General features: G+C 39.2%; 5 protein-coding genes across 9 annotated transcripts; 4 read left to right on the top strand and 1 right to left on the bottom strand.

Annotated features, from left to right (window-relative positions):
• The first annotated feature begins 175 nt into the window (after positions 1–175).
• Positions 176–2,415, top strand: LOC108654741 (uncharacterized). Its single transcript, XM_018106259.3, has 3 exons — positions 176–1,005; positions 1,070–1,180; positions 1,238–2,415. The coding sequence occupies exons 1-3, from the start codon at positions 602–604 to the stop codon at positions 1,338–1,340; spliced, it is 618 nt and encodes a 205-aa protein (XP_017961748.1). The 5' UTR covers positions 176–601; the 3' UTR covers positions 1,341–2,415.
• On the top strand, positions 2,243–4,613 carry Tina-1 (Troponin C-akin-1). 2 transcript variants are annotated; one of them, XM_018106260.3, is made up of 4 exons: positions 2,243–2,436; positions 3,753–3,974; positions 4,040–4,137; positions 4,227–4,613. In XM_018106260.3, the coding sequence occupies exons 1-4, from the start codon at positions 2,422–2,424 to the stop codon at positions 4,396–4,398; spliced, it is 507 nt and encodes a 168-aa protein (XP_017961749.1). In that variant the 5' UTR covers positions 2,243–2,421; the 3' UTR covers positions 4,399–4,613. The 2 variants fall into 2 exon arrangements, with proteins under 2 accessions (XP_017961749.1, XP_089116870.1); XM_089260744.1 differs by lacking the exon at positions 2,243–2,436 and adding an exon at positions 2,761–2,782.
• Positions 4,614–4,771: 158 nt separating this feature from the next.
• LOC108654743 (putative gamma-glutamylcyclotransferase CG2811) lies at positions 4,772–6,086 on the top strand. Of its 2 annotated transcripts, XM_089260745.1 has the most exons (3): positions 4,772–5,190; positions 5,256–5,363; positions 5,432–6,086. In XM_089260745.1, exons 1-3 carry the CDS (start codon positions 4,877–4,879, stop codon positions 5,472–5,474), a joined length of 465 nt encoding a protein of 154 aa, XP_089116871.1. In that variant the 5' UTR covers positions 4,772–4,876; the 3' UTR covers positions 5,475–6,086. The 2 variants fall into 2 exon arrangements, with proteins under 2 accessions (XP_089116871.1, XP_017961750.1); XM_018106261.3 differs by having other exon boundaries at positions 4,773–5,190; positions 5,256–6,086.
• Positions 5,638–7,240, bottom strand: LOC108654739 (protein CDV3 homolog). The gene is made up of 3 exons (XM_018106256.3): positions 6,620–7,240; positions 6,234–6,551; positions 5,638–6,146 (listed from the first exon to the last, which is right to left on the bottom strand). Exons 1-3 carry the CDS (start codon positions 6,851–6,853, stop codon positions 5,889–5,891), a joined length of 810 nt encoding a protein of 269 aa, XP_017961745.1. The 5' UTR covers positions 6,854–7,240; the 3' UTR covers positions 5,638–5,888.
• Positions 7,241–8,068: 828 nt separating this feature from the next.
• LOC108654310 (putative fatty acyl-CoA reductase CG5065) lies at positions 8,069–20,962 on the top strand. Of its 3 annotated transcripts, XM_018105505.3 has the most exons (8): positions 8,079–8,377; positions 13,561–13,844; positions 13,918–14,343; positions 19,501–19,699; positions 19,764–20,003; positions 20,065–20,196; positions 20,322–20,447; positions 20,515–20,962. In XM_018105505.3, exons 2-8 carry the CDS (start codon positions 13,568–13,570, stop codon positions 20,633–20,635), a joined length of 1,521 nt encoding a protein of 506 aa, XP_017960994.3. In that variant the 5' UTR covers positions 8,079–8,377; positions 13,561–13,567; the 3' UTR covers positions 20,636–20,962. The 3 variants fall into 3 exon arrangements, with proteins under 3 accessions (XP_089117175.1, XP_017960994.3, XP_089117174.1); XM_089261049.1 differs by lacking the exons at positions 19,501–19,699; positions 19,764–20,003; positions 20,065–20,196; positions 20,322–20,447; positions 20,515–20,962 and adding exons at positions 16,676–17,111; positions 17,209–17,340; positions 17,410–17,538; positions 17,620–18,014 and having other exon boundaries at positions 8,069–8,377; XM_089261048.1 differs by lacking the exons at positions 19,501–19,699; positions 19,764–20,003; positions 20,065–20,196; positions 20,322–20,447; positions 20,515–20,962 and adding exons at positions 18,270–18,708; positions 18,776–18,907; positions 18,968–19,096; positions 19,167–19,400 and having other exon boundaries at positions 8,087–8,377.
• The last annotated feature ends 847 nt before the right edge of the window (positions 20,963–21,809 follow it).

Raw genomic sequence — 21,809 nt, 5'->3', positions numbered from 1 at the left:
TAAATAAAAAGACTCGAAAATGATAATTATTTACTAAATAAAATAAAATAATTTAAATAAGCTGATTTTATGCACCTACAGAGCCTTGTTTATATCAATACTTTTTTAGCTTACTGCATTTCCTACTGTCTCTCCGCTCGTTCGCTCTGTTGCTCTCATTCTATGCTGGTTTTGCTCTCCTTGTGCTTTGCATGTGCACACATATGTATATTGGAGTTGGTTCTGTTTGACCCCGACTCCGTACTCTGTCTCTCTCTCTGCAGCCCGCTTATGCCGGCGATGAGTAATAAGCGGCGGGTATTTGGTTCTCTTTGAATGCAAATGAAGTTTCGTAATGCCAGCAATCGGCGATCTGTCTGGCCTGGCTTATCAGTTAGCACCCCCCCAAGTGATTTACATGTTCGGCTCCATTGCATCATACGCGTTGTGTACTTAAGGCAATTACTGTTACTGTAGCAATGATCGTGACCGGGCAAAATGAATTGCGCACACATGTTGAAATCACTTTCACTCTCACTTGGCGCCAATAGGACAGCTGACTTCTACATTTCAATTTCAATCTCAAGAGCTATCGCAATCGCAATTTGTCGTTCAGTCAAAGATGCTGTCACTACCGGTGTTTCTGTTTTTGCTCCTTCAACTGTTGTCCGTCTACTGTTACTATCACGAGTACCGTTACTGGGAGATAAATGATCCGCCGCCCATATGCTCAGAGTATGAAATGCTGATTGTGAATACACACCAATGTGTGCGCCGTTGCAATATTGTGTGTCAGCGCGGCGTTTGCTTTGAGGATGGACCGTGTCCTTGTGCGGATCAGTATCAAAGCTCACATGGCGACAGTGTGGTATGTGCCGCCGAATGCGTACCCGGCTGCCAGCAGGCAGGTGGACACTGCGCCGGTCCCGAACTCTGCATTTGCCGCAAGAGCAAACACTACTACTACGATCCAGTGGCGCGCCGTTGTCGTCGTCGTGGACCCCGCCTTTTGGATCTATGCGGCGGGTAATTCAAATTTTTAATTACCAAAATCATATTATTTGGTGTTTACTTTTCTCTTCTCTTGTAGTCGTTGCATTCATGGTCGCTGCTCGTATGATGGTCGCTGCATCTGTGCTCAGGGCTATGAATTGCGCAGTACTCTGCTTCACGGCTCCCAATGTATGCCAACCTGTGATCAGTAAGTGTTGCACAACATCATAAATACACACAACGTCTAATCTCCAACATCCTACAGCGACTGTGGTCCCAGAGCCTATTGCTATGCTCCCAATATGTGCGCCTGTCGGCACAAGCATTATCACTATGCTTGGAATGGAAAATGTACCAAAGACTACTAAGTGATTTGTTAAAAGTGATAACAGGGCTGTTTTAAGTCCATTTTAATTTATACAAAATAATTATTATTAAAATACTATGCCAAAAATAGCAAATTGAAGATTAGCGTCTCATGTGGATTTAGCTTTATTGAAATCAAAATGCCTACCATTCATTTTACAGCGCATTAACAGTTTGAGAGTAGGGTAGGAAGAATAAGCGAAAAAAGAGAGAGGGAGAGAGAGCGATGAGAGCACGCATGCTTTTCCGTTTGAGCAGCTGGGTAACATAAAGTTTAATGCCGTATTTGTTATTGTTTATATTTTGTGTTTATAGTTGCAGTGCTTGTTTCCGAAAGTAACAATTAAATTCATTTCTTAATCAGCTGGCTATTGACTAAGCCGCTCAAAAACAAAAACTCCGTTGCTCTGCAAAAGCCGAATGCGTACGTGTGGTCCAGTGGCGTGGCTTGAAAAAAACATTCTTATAGTTTTAAGAGGGGACCAGTCAATCCCCTCTGCCATGGCCCTGACATTGGCGCGGCAACCAGTTTAAGGCGACCAACTGAAATGAAACGCTTGATAAGCTTGAGTTTTGGTACCAACACAATCACACGCACATCAATAGACACATTCCCTTTGTGACCATATGTAAAGTGCGCTAATTTGTGTATTTCGTAGGGTATTCGAGTTTTAATAATATGTCTTGCTCACATTAGATAAAGAAAGAGCGATCAGCGTGTTGGCGGCGAAGGCAGCGGTAATAACAAGCGCGTGTGGCGTGTTTTTATTTATTCTTGTTGGGGCAGGGGCTCGCTGCGCTGCTCAGTTGTCAGTTGCCGACGTCACTGGCAGCGACTGCGGCAGAGGCGGCAGTATTCGTTCTTCAATGCTTGTGGGCTCTGTCGATAGCAGCAGCAACGTCGCATTCAGTTGGAGTTTTGCTTTCCAGCAGTGCGGTTCGGCCTCCTCCCAAGTAATTTCCCCTTTGCTCATCTACTCCTCTCTTTGTGCATACGTATTGTTTGTGCATTTCTTGCTGAATTTTATATCAATTTGCAATTTTAAACAAGCTTAAGTAAATCGACTGTACTTAAAAGCAATCATGGGCCAAATCAGGGTAAGTACAATTACATAATAGTGTGGTTGCTCATATCTATTTACGAATGTATAAGTAAAGCAGATAAAATGCTATTTTAATTTATGTGCACAAATGAATATGGTTTCCTTTATGTATAGATATTTAGCTACCTGTTATCCTTTGACAAGCTGGCAACGCTGATATATATAAAGCGTGGGAATATTTATAGTTTCACATGTTAAGTGATTAGAAGCGTCTGTTTATAAGTGCGTGTGTGAGTACTTGCGTGCTCGTGTCTGTAGTGAAAGTTATGTAATAGAACAGAGAAGCGTTTAAATTGCCATAAAAATGCAACAATTTATTCACAGTGACAGTGAAGCTGAAGGTAAATTCGCTTTAGCGCTTTCGTGGCGTGTCAATCACTATTTGTCTCATTGATTAGAACGCTTTAGGTAATTATATTAATATATGCATATTTTCGAAAATCAAAAATGACATGCAAACATGCATATGTATGTTATATCGAGCACACATACATATGTACACACAAACATATATAATAGATTTTAAAGTAGGCGGGGCTGCTGCGTAGTTCTCAAGGCACGCACGTCAGCCAAAAAAAACTTGAGCAGAAAGAACAGTAAACAAGATATATGTATGTGTTTGTGTGTTTTGTGTTTTATAATAGTGTGTGTTAACAGAAACAATCAACTAAAAAAGTGGCGTGAATGCAGTAAACCGGTTAATGCATTACCGTTGTCCAATAATATTTTCATCTCGTTTTGGCAACAAAAACAAAAGTGCATAATTAAGTTGACTTTGTGTGGGTATGTATGTACATACACACCTACATATGTATGTATGTGTCTATGTATGAGCGGGTGGCGCTATAATGTGCTCAAGCAATTAGTGATGGGCGTTTGACATGAAACAAACACGCATTAAAATAAAGTATTAAGTGCGCTTTTGATATTTTTAGATTATTTTGATTTTTAAAATGCGCAAAATATTGTCTTTCGATGTATTATTAATGCTAAATTATTTGTGACATTTAATCTAAATATAAAACTAAAAATTGTATTGTATGTAGTCGTGCATATTTGTATCACGCGCCCATCTCCTGAGGTCTTTAAGTGATATGCCGAATAGTCAGTGTCGTGCCAAGCTTATCAAAAGCCTGTTCCCGGTTGGGGGCTACCGATATCGGGTATATGGAAAGTTCTTTAAAGTTCTTTTTATTATTGGGTGTTTTGATAAGCTGCAGGTGTTAATTATAGATTTATAGATTTATGTCAGTTAAGTACATTTTGTTATATGCATAAATTAATTGATTGGAATTTTTCTTTGGCACACAGAAAGCTTCGTCGGCATTGAGCAAATTGTTTGTCTATGGCGCCTTGAAATACGGACAGCCAAGCAACTCGATCTTGGCCAACACGGGCAATGGCTACGCTAATTTCTGGTGCCGTGCAACGACGACACAAAAGATGCCTTTGGTGATTGCCACGCGTTATAACATTCCATTTTTGTTGAACAAACCCGGCGTGGGATATTATGTAACCGGCGAGATCTATGAGGTAAGTGTTTATCCATGTGCATAAATAGATCAGCGATTCGGTTAACTAATTTATATGCTATATAGGTCGACGATCGTATGCTAAACTCGTTGGATAATCTGGAGGATTGCCAGGATGTTTACACTCGCGAAATTCAGGATATGAACATTGGCGTTGGGGAGGGGTAAGTGCCACGCAGCTGATAATGACGTCAATAATTTATTTTTATGTTTATATATTTAAATTTATTTATAAACATTTTTCTATTTGCAGCACCGTTCCATGCTGGGTCTATCTGCTGCAAAAATATCCAGAGAAGCTGCTCTCGCTGCCCTATCTGTCTAGTTATGAGAATAGCTCTACACATCCGTATATTATGCGACATCGCCGCACACACAAGCATCCAGCACAGGATGATCTCACCTATGAAGCAGCTCAAAACTAAAATGTGTTCGAAAAGAAAGGGCGTGGCCAATTAATATTATTATTATAACTACCGGTAGTTGCATTTGTAGAACATATACACAGACTTTATATACACACATACATATATACATATTGCTATATATAAATATATATTACATGCGTACGATAGTTGATAGATTGAACGTAGTTTGTAATTTTATAAGTTTCGAGTAAATAAAAGCAATTCGAGATAAATACTAGAAACAAACATTTCATATTTGCCAAGACCCAACAGGTGCGCTGACTTTGTTATTATATAAATAGCGCGTGTAAACATTTGTTATTCTGTGATCGGTGTATTTCCCTACAGCTGTGATGTTAATTGTGGAGCAGCACTGTTAACTTAACATGTGGTAATCTTATCACTTGTCGCCTTTTCCAGTGATTGACAATTTGGCTGAAATTCATCCAGAAACTACTTATCAGATCTATGATTAACATTCCATTAGAGGCTAATCATGTCGCAGGCACTTAAAAGAGTCTTCGTCTATGGCACCTTGAAGAAAGGCGAACCGAATCACCATTGGTTAACCAGCGAAAAAAATGGCTTCTCTCGGTTGCTAGCCAAGGGCAAAACAGAGATTAAATTTCCCCTGGTTATTGGCACACGTTACAATATTCCATTTCTGCTAAATAAGCCAGGTGTGGGTCACAATATTGAAGGTGAGATTTACGAGGTGGACGATACAATGTTCTCAAATTTGGACGTGCTAGAGGATTATCCCAGATACTACGATCGTGAGCTGCAATCGATATTGACAAATGAAAATGAGTAATGGGAACAGCTGTTCTTCTTGATTAAATATAATTAACGCGCCCTTTGTTTAAATTAAGCAGAAAATTGGAGTGCTGGCTCTATCTGATACGCAACTATCCGGAGAGTATGTTGGCCAAACCCCAGCTCAGCTCATATAGCAATCGGCCCGAGCAGCCGTATAGTGAGAAGTCAGTCAGAGATCCGAAAATCGCAGCCAGATATGATTTATCCTATTGAATATATAACATTTTTGCAGTTATGTCCAGAGTAAGCCAGAAGATCTTTTCACGGATAGCTAAAGAAAGCCAATTTCCACCCTGGAACAGAAATGGCGAGAAGAGAGAGCGCTATTGCTAAAGAATTAAATTTATAAACGATTATAAAACGAATTTCAACGCATGGCTATTATTCATACTCTCTTCTATTACATTGATTCCATAATTCAAAAAAATGCAAACGAAATGAACAATATTTCTCTTATTTTTCGGTTAAATGGTAAAGGGTTAATCGAAAAGCCTAAAAAAGTGTTTACAATTATGCATGCAGAACTCGTAATAAACTTTTGTTTGTGTTTTCTGTTTTGCTATAGCTCCAAATCAGATTAGATCAAGCTTCTAGCTTGAGTGTAGCACATAAGATGAAAACGGTAAATTTTTGCTGTTTGTTTGTTGCTTGTGGTTTGTCGGCATCGTGATCGTTGGCATGGACATGGCCTAGCTGTCGGCCTCATCATCGAGCGACTGGAATCGATTGGTGGCTGCAACGGGCGCAGCGGTTGTCTCCTGCACTCGCTGGTAGCGACCGCCGTGTCGGACTTCTTCGAAGGCGGGTTCGTTTTTCTTTTTGCGCTGTTCCTCCGGCCGGGCTGCGCTCAGCGTCGGGAAGAACTCCGTGTTGGTGATATCAGGCGCCGCGCGCCTCGTACGCAGGCCACCGCTGCTGCCGCCGAGGCCCATCCCGCTGCCAGCTTGCTGCAAGGTGAACAAAGTCCAAAGAATATCGTACGATATTTAGCAAATCAGTTGCTGCAATACGATATGTATATGTATAATACTTACGGCAGCACGTAACGCGGGTGAAATGTACATTTTGGACGATGACTTCTCTGTTTCCACCGGCACCGGTATTTGAGTCACCTCCTCTGCGGGTATTAATTTCTTCCAGGGACCAAATCCGCTTCGTTTGCTATTTTGATCTCCATTGCCGTAGCCATCGCTATCGTCATCATCCTCATCGTAAATATCATCAGATTGCTGTTGCTGTTGTTGCTGCTGCTGCTGCTGTTGCTTATCAGAGATGGTCAGTTGACCAATTTTTAAACCACTGTAATCCTTGCGTTGCTCCTGCTCAAACTCTTTCCATTCCTCCTCCACGGGCTGCGCACGCCAACAATAACAATTAGTGAAAATTGGAAACTTGATTGCAATTTGATTGCAACTCTCACCTCGATGTTTGGCTCTGGCACTTTGATGTTGCTCTCGTTTTCGCCGCCTTCTGCCACGCCGCCAGCCAAAGTAGTCGAGACTTCAAGTTTTTTTGGTTTGACAGCAGTGGCCGCCACCTCACGTTTCGTGCACTCCTCTAGGTTCCTCACTAGCTCATCGGCTGTCACAAATTTGCTCTTGGATTTCGACTTCTTCTTGTCCTTTTTCGCAAAGAAATCGTCCAATTCGGCCATGCTTGCAATAATTTTTCGCGATTCCCTGTTCCAAATTATAATGAAATCCAATCGCACTTGCGTGAGGTGGTATGTAAAAATAAATCGCTATCGATAGTGCCTATCGATGATTGAGCCACACGTGGTCAAAGTTTCCTTAACATACGTTTTAATTTATTGTTAATATAAGCAATGCATTTATGTGTCAGCTTTTTCAGCTACAAATTTGCAATGTTTTAGTTTATTGCACGTTGCATTGCCCAGTCTTTGTAGGCCAATTTCGACCGTAACGATGTATTTCGATTATACTAACTTAATATAGTTATGTGTGCATTTTGGTGCTGAGAAAATATACAATATTAACTCAATCAAAGTGTATCGAAATTAGTTGTGAAAGTGTATAATAAAGCTTCAAATATTTCAGTAAAAGTGACATATCGATATGAAAATTGTTCAGACACGAACTAGTTTATATAAAATTTTGAACAAGGTGGCAGCACTGACAGTAATTAAATATTCGCAACGGTTATCGACAGTTAGTCATTTGGCGGTTCAATTAAAAGAGTTTTTACATATGTATTTCGATTTTGATATTAAGCCGCATTTGCATAATTTTTGCATAATTAACGTTTATGGGGATTTTTAGCAGATTGTACGACTGGCACAATTTGCAATGTTTGGCAATAAACTTTGATAATATGCATGAGATATTGATAATTACATAATATTCGAAATGAGGCAAAACGCAAAATCCAAATTAATTGTATTCGCTTTTGCAAGCAGACAGCAAACAAATTTACATGATTAATTATTGATGCGAATAAATATGCTAATGGGCCATAAATGTGCATATTTAACCAACGTTTAAACAATAAATGTTTGCAAATTGCTTTGCACTCTAAATAATGTTTGCAGTTCATAGTTGACCAGTTTAATGGTCACCCAAAGACTATATATATATGGGTTATAAGCTAAGGCCGCAATAAGACTTCCTTTTTTTTTTGTTTTGCCGCATTCGTTATTGTTGTCAAAGTTCCGCAGAATTTGCTAAGCAAATGTGTGCGCCAAATAGATATTTATGACTGCAGCTTGCAGCGCTTGCCACATCCACTATAACAGTCAACCAGTTAATAAATATATATATATATATATATACATACATATCTATGTAGTATGTGTATATGGATGGAGTTTCAGTTTCGATGCGCAGCGCACTAAAAATTCAAAAGTCGTTTCATTCATATTGACAAGCGCACAGCTCGAGGTGTCTCAGTCTTCTTTTGAACGCCGCACAGCGCACAGCTCGCTGCCTCCAGCCTTATATATATATATATATCGGTCTCTTTCTCTATCTCGCTCTCTCTCTCTCTCTATATATATATATATATATCGCTTTGATCGTACATCTCGTGTGCTCGTGGCAAGCTACACTTTCGATTAAATCATTTTTCTCGTATTTGATAACGCGACGCGTTTCGTTTTGGTGTTCATAACGTGTTTTTTGGCTATTGAAACATATTTCAATTAATTAAAACTTTACAAAAGGTAATTAAAAAAAAAATAAAAAATAAAAAGAAACAGTTGCAATTGCCAACACCTCGCGCTCTTACATTTGTTCATAGCAAATGTACAACAATAAAACTTTAATAATTATATGTTAAATGTCGCTGCAATTGCTTTTTGACCTCATATTATGTTTATTCTTATATTTTTGTATTTTCTTGCACTCGCGCAATTAGCTTTGGGCAAAACACTTTTAAATAATTAGCTTAAAGCAATTTGAAACATTTGGAGTGCTATTAGCTGACCAGCGAAGCGTTTAATTTGTAAACAATGTTTCTTATTAATTATTTAAAACATGAAAAACAAAAGAAAAATAAAAAAACAAAAAAGAAAAAAAGTAAAACAATTAAAACTGTTGAACTTTGCATCATCAAAAATGCTTTTTGGCTTCAGCTGGGTCACGGCCCATGTCAGGGTCATGCTGATCTGATTGATGCTGCAGCATCCACTTGAGCGTAGCTAGTTTTTCTTTTCAATATGTAAGTTCAAATCATTTCCGCATAGACCAAATCCTTGAATTAATTTTGTTTATGTGATTTGATCTTTTTTTATACTCTGCATATTTAGAGCTTAAGTTCATTGGAAGTCTTCGAAAAGGTTTGCCAAGCTCGATTCATAGATTGAATATCATTTTGAGCATTTATATAAGGTTTAAACTATATACACAAACATTTCCTCAAATTTGCGTTTGATTAGCATATATTAAATATTTTTTTTTTTTTTGTAGACTTAGTTCCTTAAATTGATTATCATTTTATTAGGCTCAATATAAACTAATTAAGACTTTAAATATTAGACAAAAATTTTATATGATATGAATTTTTGTTATTAGTTATATTAAATTTTTATAATTATGAGTTAAGCATTTAATAAATAAATAAATAAATATTTTTTTTTTATTTTTAAATTATTATTTTATTTAAAAATAAAAATAAATAATATTTGGTAAAGTAAAGTTTTCGTATATATTTTAAAAACATTTTTGAAAACACTTTAAAATATATATACATTTTTAATTTTTAATAAAATTTATATATATATTTTTAATTATTTAATGTATTGAGCTGCAATTTTTTAGCGTATATTTAATTCGTTTCTTTTTCTGTCTGTTTATTTCCATCTTTTATTTCTCTTTTATTTGTATTGATACATTTTGATCATTTTGAGCGTATCTCGAATTAATATTCGTTTCTTTGGGCTTGTGTGTCAATGGCAGTCGCTGCAAACCTATTTACATACTGGAGGTTGCTGCTTATTATTTATTTATTAACTCATTTGTTGTTGCCTTCTTTTTTGTCTTTTCTTTTTTGGCTATGTCTTAAGCATCTCACATAGTTAGCTAGCAAAATGGCCTAAAGGGACGTCAGGCAGACTTGCGTCAAGTGGCAACAGTTCCAAAATTTGGTTTTCAGCTGTTTCTATTAATTTCATGGCTAATCTGCTACCCTGTATTGAGCATGAGCTGGGTATATTGGTTTGGATGTCAATTCAAGAACTTATAGAAACTTATAGCAAATATATGAATAGAATTGATCTTAATATTTGATATAATCTGATTTTGAACTGTAATATAATTCCATGTAAATTCACCATCAACACACTCTTATATAGTTGCATCTGTTTTTTTCTCATTTCGTTCCAAATCACAATAAGATTTTGATATGGTCACAACTTGTGAACTTGAACTTCTATAGACTTTATTTGCGAAATGTAAATCAGCTCTAAAAGTATTATTTACTAAAAAATATTATAGCTCTGTTTAGATCTATACTCCATTAGTATACCATTACCATTACCATTCAAGTACAGTAAAGCCTTAGTATGATCTATCATACATATATATTATGCTATCAATAACTTTCTTCAACTATTTGACATCATACACCCCATATGTATATAACTTATTCTAGGGTACTCACTCTTTTGTTTATATACTCATACATTATATCTAGTATATCTAATATAACTTAGATCAATCGAATTAGTTAAAATACATTTGAACTTTAGGTGAACTGCATTTAGCTTCGTGTCGGATTCGACGTTTTCCGTGTTTTTCTCTTCGTAGAAAACTCTAATAATCATAGAAAATTTATCGTCAAGACTCTCCGAGCTCTATTAATGAGCAGAGAGCACTAGCTACCGACTCTATTATCATTGCAAAATGTAAACAACGCATTTGAAATGCTTAAGAAATACTATATAGTACTAGTAGCTAATCAAACCGGTTTTCAAAGAAAATAAGTGTTGTTATTAAGTGCTGTCATTTTTTAAAATAAAGCCAGTTGTCCATAATATGCTAAACTGTGTCATTCATCTGGTGGTGGCTCCAACACGGGCCACAGCCCATCAAATGGTTTGACTACGCATATTTGATTAGAAGCCGCGACAAGTGAGCTCAGCGATTTCCACTAAATACAGTTGCAAGACTGTCGTTATACCCTGTAAGTCGAGATAAGTCATGCATAACGATACGGCATGTCAAGAGATCATAAATCATGTTCATTTGATCCGCTTCGCTGGGGCAATACAAACCGATTTCTTGATGCTATAAGCAAAGATCGGGGCTCGAATTACGCGGCATCGAGTCGGTCATAATCGAGGCTATGAAGTTAAATGAAGCTACAGTTTCTAAATGTATTCACTTACTCTATTTCTTTACTTTGTTCCTTGACTATATAAATCTCTATCTGAATAATCTAGTTCTCTCAGGCTACTACTTGACTTAACCTGATCAGTTAATCCATAAATCTAATACTACATGCAACGCAAGCGTGCCCAACATGATGTCTGTCAATTATGTCAAGAACAAATTATTGTATTTGCTTTTCGTTGTGTTCGTCTTCATTTTTGTTAAAGTCAAAGAAACTATTGCAAAATGGATATATGTACATATATAGGTACATATGTATGTAGATTTTACGGTAGGCCTTGTCTGCTAACTAGCTCTTGTAAATTATGGCCTAAACGATGCTAATAACGTCGGTGTAGATGTAAGTGCATATGCTTATGCTTGTCAAGTTTGAAGCTTTTATATTGCATGCCACAGTGCGCAAGTTCGTTGCCTAAGTCTTTCGTCTGCCCTCTACAGACGAGCAAAAATGTTTAGCGTTTAGTTTTTTCCTTTTTGGTTTCGGTTTCAACTTATTTTGACATTTTCCAAGTGCGAGTGTGTGTGTGTATATATATGTGTGTGTGTGTGTGGCTATGCTCTTTGGTTTTTGTAGACTTTGCGCAGATTTGTTGCCGCCTCGCTATGAATTGGAGACGTAGTGAGATCTTGTGTAAGCTGCATGCAAGTTTTTTTTTTGTTTTTTGTTTTGTTTTTTTGGCTTATTTGGATTTTCCGGGTCTATAGACAAGGGCGACAAAGTCCGCAGAAGCGCTTTAATTGGCAATAAATATGGAAATGAAGCAATTGCCAGTCAAATTAGGAGACAGATGTGAAATGGAAACTCATTGACAGCTGCTGCAGCTGCCGCGATCGCGACTGCAGTTCAGTTAGCCGCATTTACAAGTTGTTTACGTAGTCTAGAGACGCAGTACGATTTCTAGTTCAAGGTACAGCAACTGTATATATATATATACATATATGTGTATGGCTATATAGTACAATTAGCTGCATTGCCTTGTCATGCTGTGTGCTTTCTCGAAGACTTTCCTTAAACGCTTAACTGGGCATATTTTGTTGTTGTTGTTGTTATCTTGAGAAATATCAAATATATGTATATATATATACATATGTGCATATATGTTTGGCTCATTTATGGTAAATGGGTCTAGTGACAAAACGCGAGACAGCCCAAAAACCCGTTCAGTGTGGCATGAAATGCGCGATTTATCAGACTTATTAGCGGCGGCAATGCACGACTAGCAGATGCTCTGTAGATGAGAATGAGCGAGAGAGAGAGGTAGAGCGAGAAGACGTAGAAGAAGATATTAGGAGTGGGAGCGTGAATGAGAAGGAGAGAAATAATGAGAGGCAATGGGAAGAGACATTGAGAGAGAGAGAGAGAGCGAGAGCGAGACAGAGAGGGTGATGGACAGAGAGACTGCGAGAGATATCAAGAGAGAGTAGGAGAACTCCAAAGAGATTTCGGGGAGAGAGATATGGAGAAACAGAAAAATAATAATAAAAGAGATTACAGTCAGCAAAAATATTGTAAAAGACTCCAATCTCACTCCAGTAATATCAAAAGAGAATCATTGAAAGCAGCAGAGATTCTGTAAATCTTATCAAAGGAAGTGCCAAATTTGATATTCTAGTCTGTCATGTCCGTGGCACGCTTTCCAGCAGGGTAGCTGTAAGCGAAACCAAGCAGCTTCGCAAATTGAGGCCGTTTAGAAATGTCAAGCTGCGACTGCGGCCAAAGAGCAAAGCCGCTTTTACTTAAAAAAAAATATATATGTATATATACAAAAAAGTGAAGTAAAATAAAATGAAATGAAAAGTGGCACAATATATTTTGGGCTTTGCGTACACGACTTGGCCAAGTGTAACGCGGACCGCAATCTGAAAAGTTCCAGCTGAAAAGCCGAAAACTCAAAACCCGAATCCAAACCCAAAGAGCTCCAATCTCTGATTTTGCAATTTTTTGTAGGCGATTGCAGAAGACTATCAAAACGTGGCAAGCAAGCGTGGCTGGTGGCATGCTGCATGCTGCGTGTGGTTGTTGCTAATGCAGCTTGCAACACACTCTTTCATAAAAACAAACAGCAGACACGTTAGACTGGCCTGGCCTGGTCTGGCTAGCCCGGGCTGGGTCTGGCTTCGGTCTAGCTTCGCTCTGGCCTGGTCTCTCCGGTCTCCTGGCTACGTCGCGTATTATTGCGACGGCCTTTGCCAAATGGAGCTGTTATTGCAGCTGCTATTGTTGTTGTTGTTGTTGTTGGTATTATTATTGCCAGCATTGTATTACTATTAAACCAATCAGCCAGCCGTCCAGACATTCCACATTGCGTAATTGCAAATGCAAAGAAATGCGAAATGCGAACCAATAGAAACCGAAACCCGTTTACAGCATTTCAGAATTAGCCTAGTTTTTTGTTGTTGTTGCTGCTGCTTGCGACACTTGCTGCTCGGCTTGGCTGCTTGTCTTGGCATTTGTCTATGAAATCGAAAATAATGCCCCGACTCCCACTCCCTCTCTCTTTCTCTATCTCGGCAGCATCAAGATGAACGATCTATCGCCAGTGCAGGAATACTACAAGGATAAGACGATCTTCATCACGGGCGCATCTGGCTTCATGGGCAAGGTGCTGCTGGAGAAGCTGCTCTACTCATGCCACTCGCTCAAGGAGGTGATCATCATTTGCCGCCCGAAGCGCGGCAAGACGCCCGAGACCCGGCTCGAGGAGATGTTCAAGCTGCCCATCTTTCAGCGCATTCGCGACGAGCGTCCGCACATGCTGAAGAAGGTGACCATCTACCAGGGCGATGTGACCTACGATTGTAAGAGAACAACGAACTGATAACCTGTCCTCGAGCTCCACTCTAATCCTTGCTCTCTCTTAATCTTTGGCAGTGCTGGGCCTGAGCGGCGATAGCCTCAAGCATGTGGTGGACAATACGAATATTGTCTTCCACATGGCGGCCACCCTGAAGCTGGAGGGCAATCTGAGGGACGCCATCGACATGAATCTGATGGGCACACAGCGTGCGCTGAATGTGGCCAAGCAAATGAAGCAACTGGAGGCATTTGTGCACCTGTCGACGGCATTCTGCAACTGCGACCAGGAGGTGATGTACGAGAAGGTCTACGACTTTCCGCACAAGCCCGAGGATCTGATGCGCCTGGCCGAGTGGATGGATGTTAAGACCCTGGATGCCATTACGCCCGATCTATTGAAGCCGCATCCCAATACGTACACCTATTCGAAGCGTCTGGCTGAGCTGCTGGTGCGCGATCATTACGAAACCATGCCGGTCATCATAGCACGTCCCAGCATCGGTAAGTCCAGCTCTGTCTGCATATATCTAGATTCATATATAGCTGCATAACAATAACTGTGGGGCGTCGCCTTGAGGCTTGTCTCTGTTGCTTGGTTGCTTGCTTTCTTAATCATCTCCTTAAGTCTAGTTTTTACCATAAATATATTTTATCTATTTTTGTCTTTCCTAACTTTACAAATTTATGTGTTATTTTTTTTTATTTTGTCGGCTGCTGGCTATTAAATTTGTGCCTAAAAAAAAAACATAAACAACAAAAACTATGCAATTAATTTTGTCTTAGCTTTTCCTTTTCCTTTTTTTTCTCAAACTGCCAGTTGCAGCAGATTTTTTATATTTTTCACAGTCCACAGTCTCCCAGTTAGCTCTTTAATCATATGGCGTGTTTTTTTTTATGACTTTGGGCCGTTGCAATTGAAATTGAAATTGAGACCTGAGAGTTTTCCGCTGCATGAGCGGCCAAAACCTGCTTTTGCCTCTGCAGCTGCAATTTTTCAATTAGGCTAAAATGTTGATTCAAGCAGTCGAGCTGAACTCCCAGGCTGACCCCGTGCAAAATCTTACCTCTTGGCCAAAAAATTATTGACGTTGGCCAAAGGAAAACTGAAGTCAAGTGTTTTTCCAAAAATATATTAACGGCTTTAAATTTTTAGCAGCTGCTGTCCGAGCATGATTAGGCAAAAATTAGACAAAAGGAGTTAAGCGCTGCTAATTTTGGTATGAAAACAGAATTAGATAGCTTAGTTGAATTAATGGATATTAAAAGTGCTATAAATTATTAAGAAATCTCACTAATTGCTTCTATGAAATATTATACAGTATTGTTTCAAGTTTTGCCTTCTTCATTCATCAAGATTATTTGCCATTTATTTTACCTACTATAACTATCACCAGCGATAAAATCCCAGCTATACCGTCTATAATCTTTTACTGATTGCCTAAAATATAGATTTTAAAATCAACTTGGACAACGCCCACTAGAAATTGATCTTTTGCGCCTTGAGCTGGAGCTCTCAATTGGTTAGCACACGATGTGCCTACCGCAATTGCGTTGCCCAGTGTATTTAAGACACGCTTTAAAGCCCATTCAAACTATTTAAATATTGATGGATTGATGACTTTGGCAGCATAAAGTTCGCAAAGTTCAAATCTGTTAGCGCGGCTCTTCAAATTGGGATTGGCAAGTCGTCGTCAAGTCGCGTTGCCTAATTGACAGCCACACTTAAGGCTTTTGTGGGTGTGGCACACGTTCGGAGTTATGTTAAGCGCTTTTTCTCTTATGCTGCCTGCAAATTAGGTATGCGGGGGTTTCTTTTTGTTTTTTTTTCGGTGCTTTGCGCTAACATGTGTCTATTATTTATGTGCTCATCTGCAAATTGTTTACCTGTGACATATACAATGTAGCTTGTGTTTATGTATGTCAGCGACATAATCCCTTTGCGCGCTTTGTTGACACCGCTCGCCCGACCGCTAAGGCACACGAATCAGACCAAATACAACAAATAGGCAAATAAACAAACAAACAATTGAACTACAAATACAACAACAAAACGCGTGAAACGAAACAAAAAGTGTGTGTAAAAGTGTGCTCAAGAGGTGGGCTGGAGATGCACACACATTGGCAGCGCAAGTTTTAAATTTTTGCTTACATTTTGATTGTCTGCTCGACAAAGTATCGAGGCTATCAATACAATATAATTTTAATCGATGATTCCTGTTAACGACTGCCCCTTAAGTGCGCATCTGGCAGCTCTTTGGCTGGCATCATCTCGTAGCCTTTCACTTTACCACATCTGGCAGCTCTCTATAATGTAAGCAAAAGTTTTTGAATATTTAATGTGTTGTTCTGTGTGTGTTGTGTGCTCAGTCCGCCCTTGTAAACAACTAAAAACAAATAAGCATAAACAGCAGCGCTTGAACAAATATCTCCTATCAACAATTTTCAAAAAACTGCACAGACTTACACAAATACACACGCACACACAAGGCACAGACAAACTGTAAGCAAACGTCGTCGTCATTGACCAACAAGTTCAATGAGCATGAAATTTAAAACGGTAAATTCAAATTGAAACTGAAGCTTATAAATCAAATACTACTCTACCCCGTCCCCTGCCTACAACTGCAATTAAAAAACACGCAAACAACAACTATCCTCTGCCTTTTGCCCAGCGGAATTTTACACTCGCACAAATGACCACGCCTACTCTAAAGCCTACGCCTTCGCCTTCGCCTTTGGTTACGCACAAATTTTCCTTGCTGCTGCTGCTGCTGCTACTGTTCCTTCTCCTGCTGCCGATCTTAGAGATCAGGACTGAACGAATCTCCTGCAGTTTCACCATCGGCCTATGAGCCCGTGCCTGGCTGGGTGGATAATCTGAATGGCCCAACTGGTCTCATGGTGGGCGCTGGCAAGGGCGTCATTCGATCCATGCTCATCGATACGCGTCACAAATCGGAGGTCATACCGGTGGACTATGCCATCAATGGCCTATGCGTCATACCATATCAGTTTACCACGCAGAAACGGCCAGTGGATGTGCCCGTCTATAATATAACGTGCGCTGATCATCGCAAGATGCAATGGGGCGAAGTAATTGAGCTGAGCAAAAAGATTGGCTATCAGTATCCAATGGAGGCGGGTCTCTGGTATCCGGATGGCTGCATAACCACCAACAAATTCCACCATAATATCAATGTGGTGCTCTTCCATTGGCTGCCCGCCTATTTGATCGATTTCATGCTCTTCATTTTGGGCCAGAAGCGCTTGTAAGTTTTTGGTTAATTTTGTGGATTCTCGATCGACTACAAATTCCACTTCCAATTCCACTCCCAACTCCCACGCAAACCCCTAAAATTCGCTTAGTATGATACGTGTACAGAATCGCATCTCAGTGGGATTGGAGGTGCTGCAATTCTTTACGATGCGCGCCTGGTACTTCAAGTCGGATGCCTATGCCTCGCTCTGGAATATGCTGACTGAAGCCGATCGGAAAAAGTAAGAGGCGGTTTATAAATAGAGAAGATGTGTTTTTGTATAGATCTCTGACTGTCGCACATCAATTAGCTTTAACATGGACATGGATCCAGAGGAAACAATACCGATGTACATTGAGTCCTGTGTGCAAGGCGGTCGACAGTACTTGATGAAGGAGTCGCCCGAGTCTCTGCCGCGTGCGCGTCGCCAGCTCATGCTGTAAACAAGATAACCCTATTTATATATCCATATATCTGAGCAATTATTTATGTTCTTCCCCCTCCCTTGATCGCATTATAGGATGTATCTGTTGGATCGCGCGTGCAAGACGATCATCGTTGGTTTCCTCGGTTACTGGACGTATGGCCTTATCTCACGTCTTGTGGGCGCCTAGAACGGAACTCACAGAGAGATTTATAGAATAGCATATGGCCAAAATATTATTGCTCGCTTTACCAATATAATGCTTTAGGTTCGCTTTATGGGGTACAAAAAACGTTTGTTTATTAAATGTTTTGCTTTTTAAGTTAAGTGTTTCGAAATGCAATAAAATAATAACGGTTCGTCAAGTTGTATGTGTACGTGTTCGAGTGTTGAAAGTGTCAAAAGAGGATTACGAAAGAGCCAAAAAAGACTAAAACACAACACAACAAAAACACTGAACAAATCAACACCAACACCAAAATTGCAAGATCTCCAGAGTTTAGCCTATTCTCAAATACAATGAATACATTTAAGACACTCACAAATCACATGCACTCACACACTCATACTCTACTCACAAACACCCACAACCACACCCACACACACATACACCACACTTCACACACATCTTATTGGCTTTCGGTTATCATCCAGCTGCCATCATGCAAACTGGGCTTCTTGGTATGTAGAGTGAGAAGTTATTTCGTTGACTTAGTCTAATCTATAGATCTCTCTTTTGCAATTAGTGTCACCGGCTGCTTATGAGCCTTTGCAAGGCTGGGTGGATAATCTGAATGGACCCACTGGCCTGATGATTGGCTGCGGCAAGGGCGTCATTCGCTCGGTGCTGGTGAATAAGGAGAACAAGGCTGAAGTTATACCCGTGGACTATGCAATCAATGGTCTCATTGTCATACCATACGAATTCAATAAGCAGGCCAAGCGACCCGCCGATGTGCCCGTCTATAACATAACCAACGCTGATTTCAGAAAAAGGACCATGGGCAACATTGTTGAGATAAGCAAGCGCATCAACAAAGAGATTCCTTTCAATGCAGGACTCTGGTATCCAGATCCCTGTGTCACCACCAATGAGTTCTATCACAAATTCAATGTGGCCATGTTCCACTGGCTGCCAGCCTACCTGATTGATTTCTTAATGCTAATACTTGGACAGAAGCGATTGTAAGCATCGATCTCAGATAGCGTCATGGAGAAATATAGTCTAACAATTTATCGTCTATATATGCAGCATGCTACGCGTACAGCAGAAGATATCTACTGGTCTGGGCGTTCTTCAGTTCTTTACGCTTAATCCCTGGGTCTTCACATCTGATAATTATGCCGGGCTCTGGAACAACCTGACCGAGGAGGACAAAAAGATGTAATTATATGAGATGAGGATTTGAAATGCTTAGTTAATTTTAATCACTCTAATTTCTAGTTTCAACATGGACATGAATGACACCCATACAGAGGAGGAATACTTATATATGTGTGCGCGTGGCGCACGCAAATTTTTACTAAAGGAAAAGGACGAGGATATACCCAAAGCTCGTCTGCACATGCGCATGTAAGCTGTTTGCATTTGCTTGTTTTGGTGTGTTCATTATTATTCTCATTCATTACGTATTCTCTCCTAGCCAATGGTTTGTGGATGTCATCTGCAAGACCCTCATAGTTGGAGCCTTTTTCTACTATTTGCTGAAATGGACGGGGGTGCTGGCAATGATTTGAGTTCCTGTTTTATTTCCAGGAATTCTTCTACTTTTGTGGTCACAGGAATTATGTTTAGTCAATTAGCCAGTAGTTTGTAGTTCGCTTTAAGTTTCCAAGGTTTTCCAAATAAATATACATATTTAGGTTTTTGTACTCTAGTCCGAGCGAGTTGTTTCTCTATAATTGCAAATGTACTATATATAATAATTTTGTATTTGTATAATTGAATTTTGAATAATATTTATTCCGCCTGCGCAGTTACGCCCGCTGTCGCGGAGCCGTTGCCGGGCTGGGTAGACAATATGAATGGACCCACGGGCGTTTTGATTGGCGCTGGCAAAGGTGTTATTCGCTCCATGATCTGCAATGGGGAGCTCAAATCGGAGGTGATACCGGTGGACATAGCTATCAATGGACTGCTCTTGATACCCTATCATAACAGTCTGGCCAAGCAAAAGTAAGTGAATGAATGAATGAATGATGTAGAGCTGAAATTTGATTGTTTTTTCTATATCTTGCAGATCTCTTCAGATACCTGTCTACAACTTAACTGTGGAGGAGGCCAAGAAGCGCACTTGGAAATGGGTTATGGACGTGGGTCGCGATCTGGGCCTTAAATACCCATTCGAGGTGGGCCTCTGGTATCCCGATGGCAATATGACGACCAACAAGTTCTATCATACCTTCTGCACCATCATGTTCATGTGGCTGCCCGCCTATATCATTGACTTCCTTCTGGCGCTTTTCGGACAACGTCGCTTGTGAGTTGACCACCGAGATACCCTGTAAATTGTTGGCTAACTGATATAATTTTACTTACAGTATGGTTCGCGTTCAGACAAAGATATCGGTGGGTCTGGAAGTGCTGCAGTTCTTCACGACACGCAGCTGGGATTTCAAGTCGACGCATTTTCAGCAAATCTATAAAGATATATCTGAAGAAGATCGCAAAATGTATGACCTACGACTGCCTAGATATTCCATCTAGTTGGGCATTATAAATCATAAATCATTAGCACGTTAACAAATATTACATTTACATCAATTTTTCATTATATATTCTAATTCTCTTTAAATAGTTTCAAAATCAACACAGACGATGTGGACGATTACGAATATCTGAAGACTAGCATTTTGGGCGGCCGTCAGTATGTCATGAAGGAGCCTATGACCTCATTGCCAAGGTCCCGCATACAGCTGCGATTGTGGGTGTTATTTATAATATACTTGTTGCATATGTTCTGATCGATTATTGCTTCTATTTATTCACAGTTTGTATGTATTGGATCGCGTTTGCAAGACGGTGATACTGTGCGGACTACTCTATTGGACCTCCATGAAATTGGGCCTGATCGATCTGGTGCGTTACGGCATTTCGACAGTCAAGCATTGAACAATAAACCGGAAACCGGATATATCGTGCCGGAACTATATCTGAGGAATGCATTTTTGTATAATCGTGTATTTTAGATTTGGGTTGAAGTGGTTTATGCTCAAACTTCATGTATACGTAATTACCATTAAAGTTGTATAGATATTTTTAGGTATACAAATTGATTTCAATTGGAATTGATTTAGATTAGATATATAAGGTTTCGGTGTAAATCTTTATTAGTAATAATATCACAAGAAATCATAAAGAATATATGATATCAAATATAATATGTACATATAATTGGTTTCTTTATCTGCAAATAAATCGTATTCAAATAATGCTCAAGAGTATTCCATATTTTATTTGTTCTATAAAAGCTTGCAAAGGACTTTTAACCGTTTTATGCTCTGAAGTCGAAATCAACGGATAAAATTATATTTAATCGCTGGCTCTCATCGGTTCAATTCGTTTCGGATCTTGCTTCTCGCATTGATCTATTCGTGTTATACTCTTTTAACGAACGTCGTTCAGAGATTGATACGATGGACGCTCACAAAATAAAAGAAGAGAACCTCCCATATATTATATTATTATTATTTATACTATTTTGATTACACAGATTACGTATAAAATATTTTCTTTAGAAATCCACGCCGCAAAGTCGTCTATATATTTTCCCATTATTTGCCAGCCTCAAGGTAGGCCACACTATGGCTTAAAAATAACAATTTGAATGTTCAAATAAACAACTATATTGAGTCAACATATTCAAATTTGACGGAAACATTTTTGAATAATATTTGGTCACTTGAGACCGAATGGATTTGCGTTCTATGCAATTAATTGCAATTGCCTTAAACTCAAGTAAGTTCTATGTTTAAACATTGTCGTAATGGAATGCTGTGGGCGAATGCAATAGACTTATATTTCTACTATATATTTAGTTATATATGCGAGTACTTTAGAGGTAGTTCAAGTATTGCAAGTATCTGGAACAATATTTGAAGTATTTATTCAAGAGTAGCAAATGCAAGCTGATTAATTTGATATAAATTATTATTATAATTACAGCAGTTCATTTCATACATAATATGTACCTCATAATGCATAGTATATGTCAGTTTGGACTACTCAAAGTTCTGATTACTTAGCACTTCAATTAATTCTTTTGAGTAGTATTTGGATATTGTCT

Source organism: Drosophila navojoa, chromosome 5 (assembly GCF_054131105.1).
Source record: "Drosophila navojoa isolate 15081-1374.11 chromosome 5, UAZ_NAV_1.0, whole genome shotgun sequence".
Classification (NCBI taxonomy): Eukaryota; Metazoa; Arthropoda; class Insecta; order Diptera; family Drosophilidae; genus Drosophila; species Drosophila navojoa.
The sequence above is the reverse complement of the archived record's forward strand: the minus strand, read 5'-3'. Positions and strand labels throughout refer to the sequence as shown.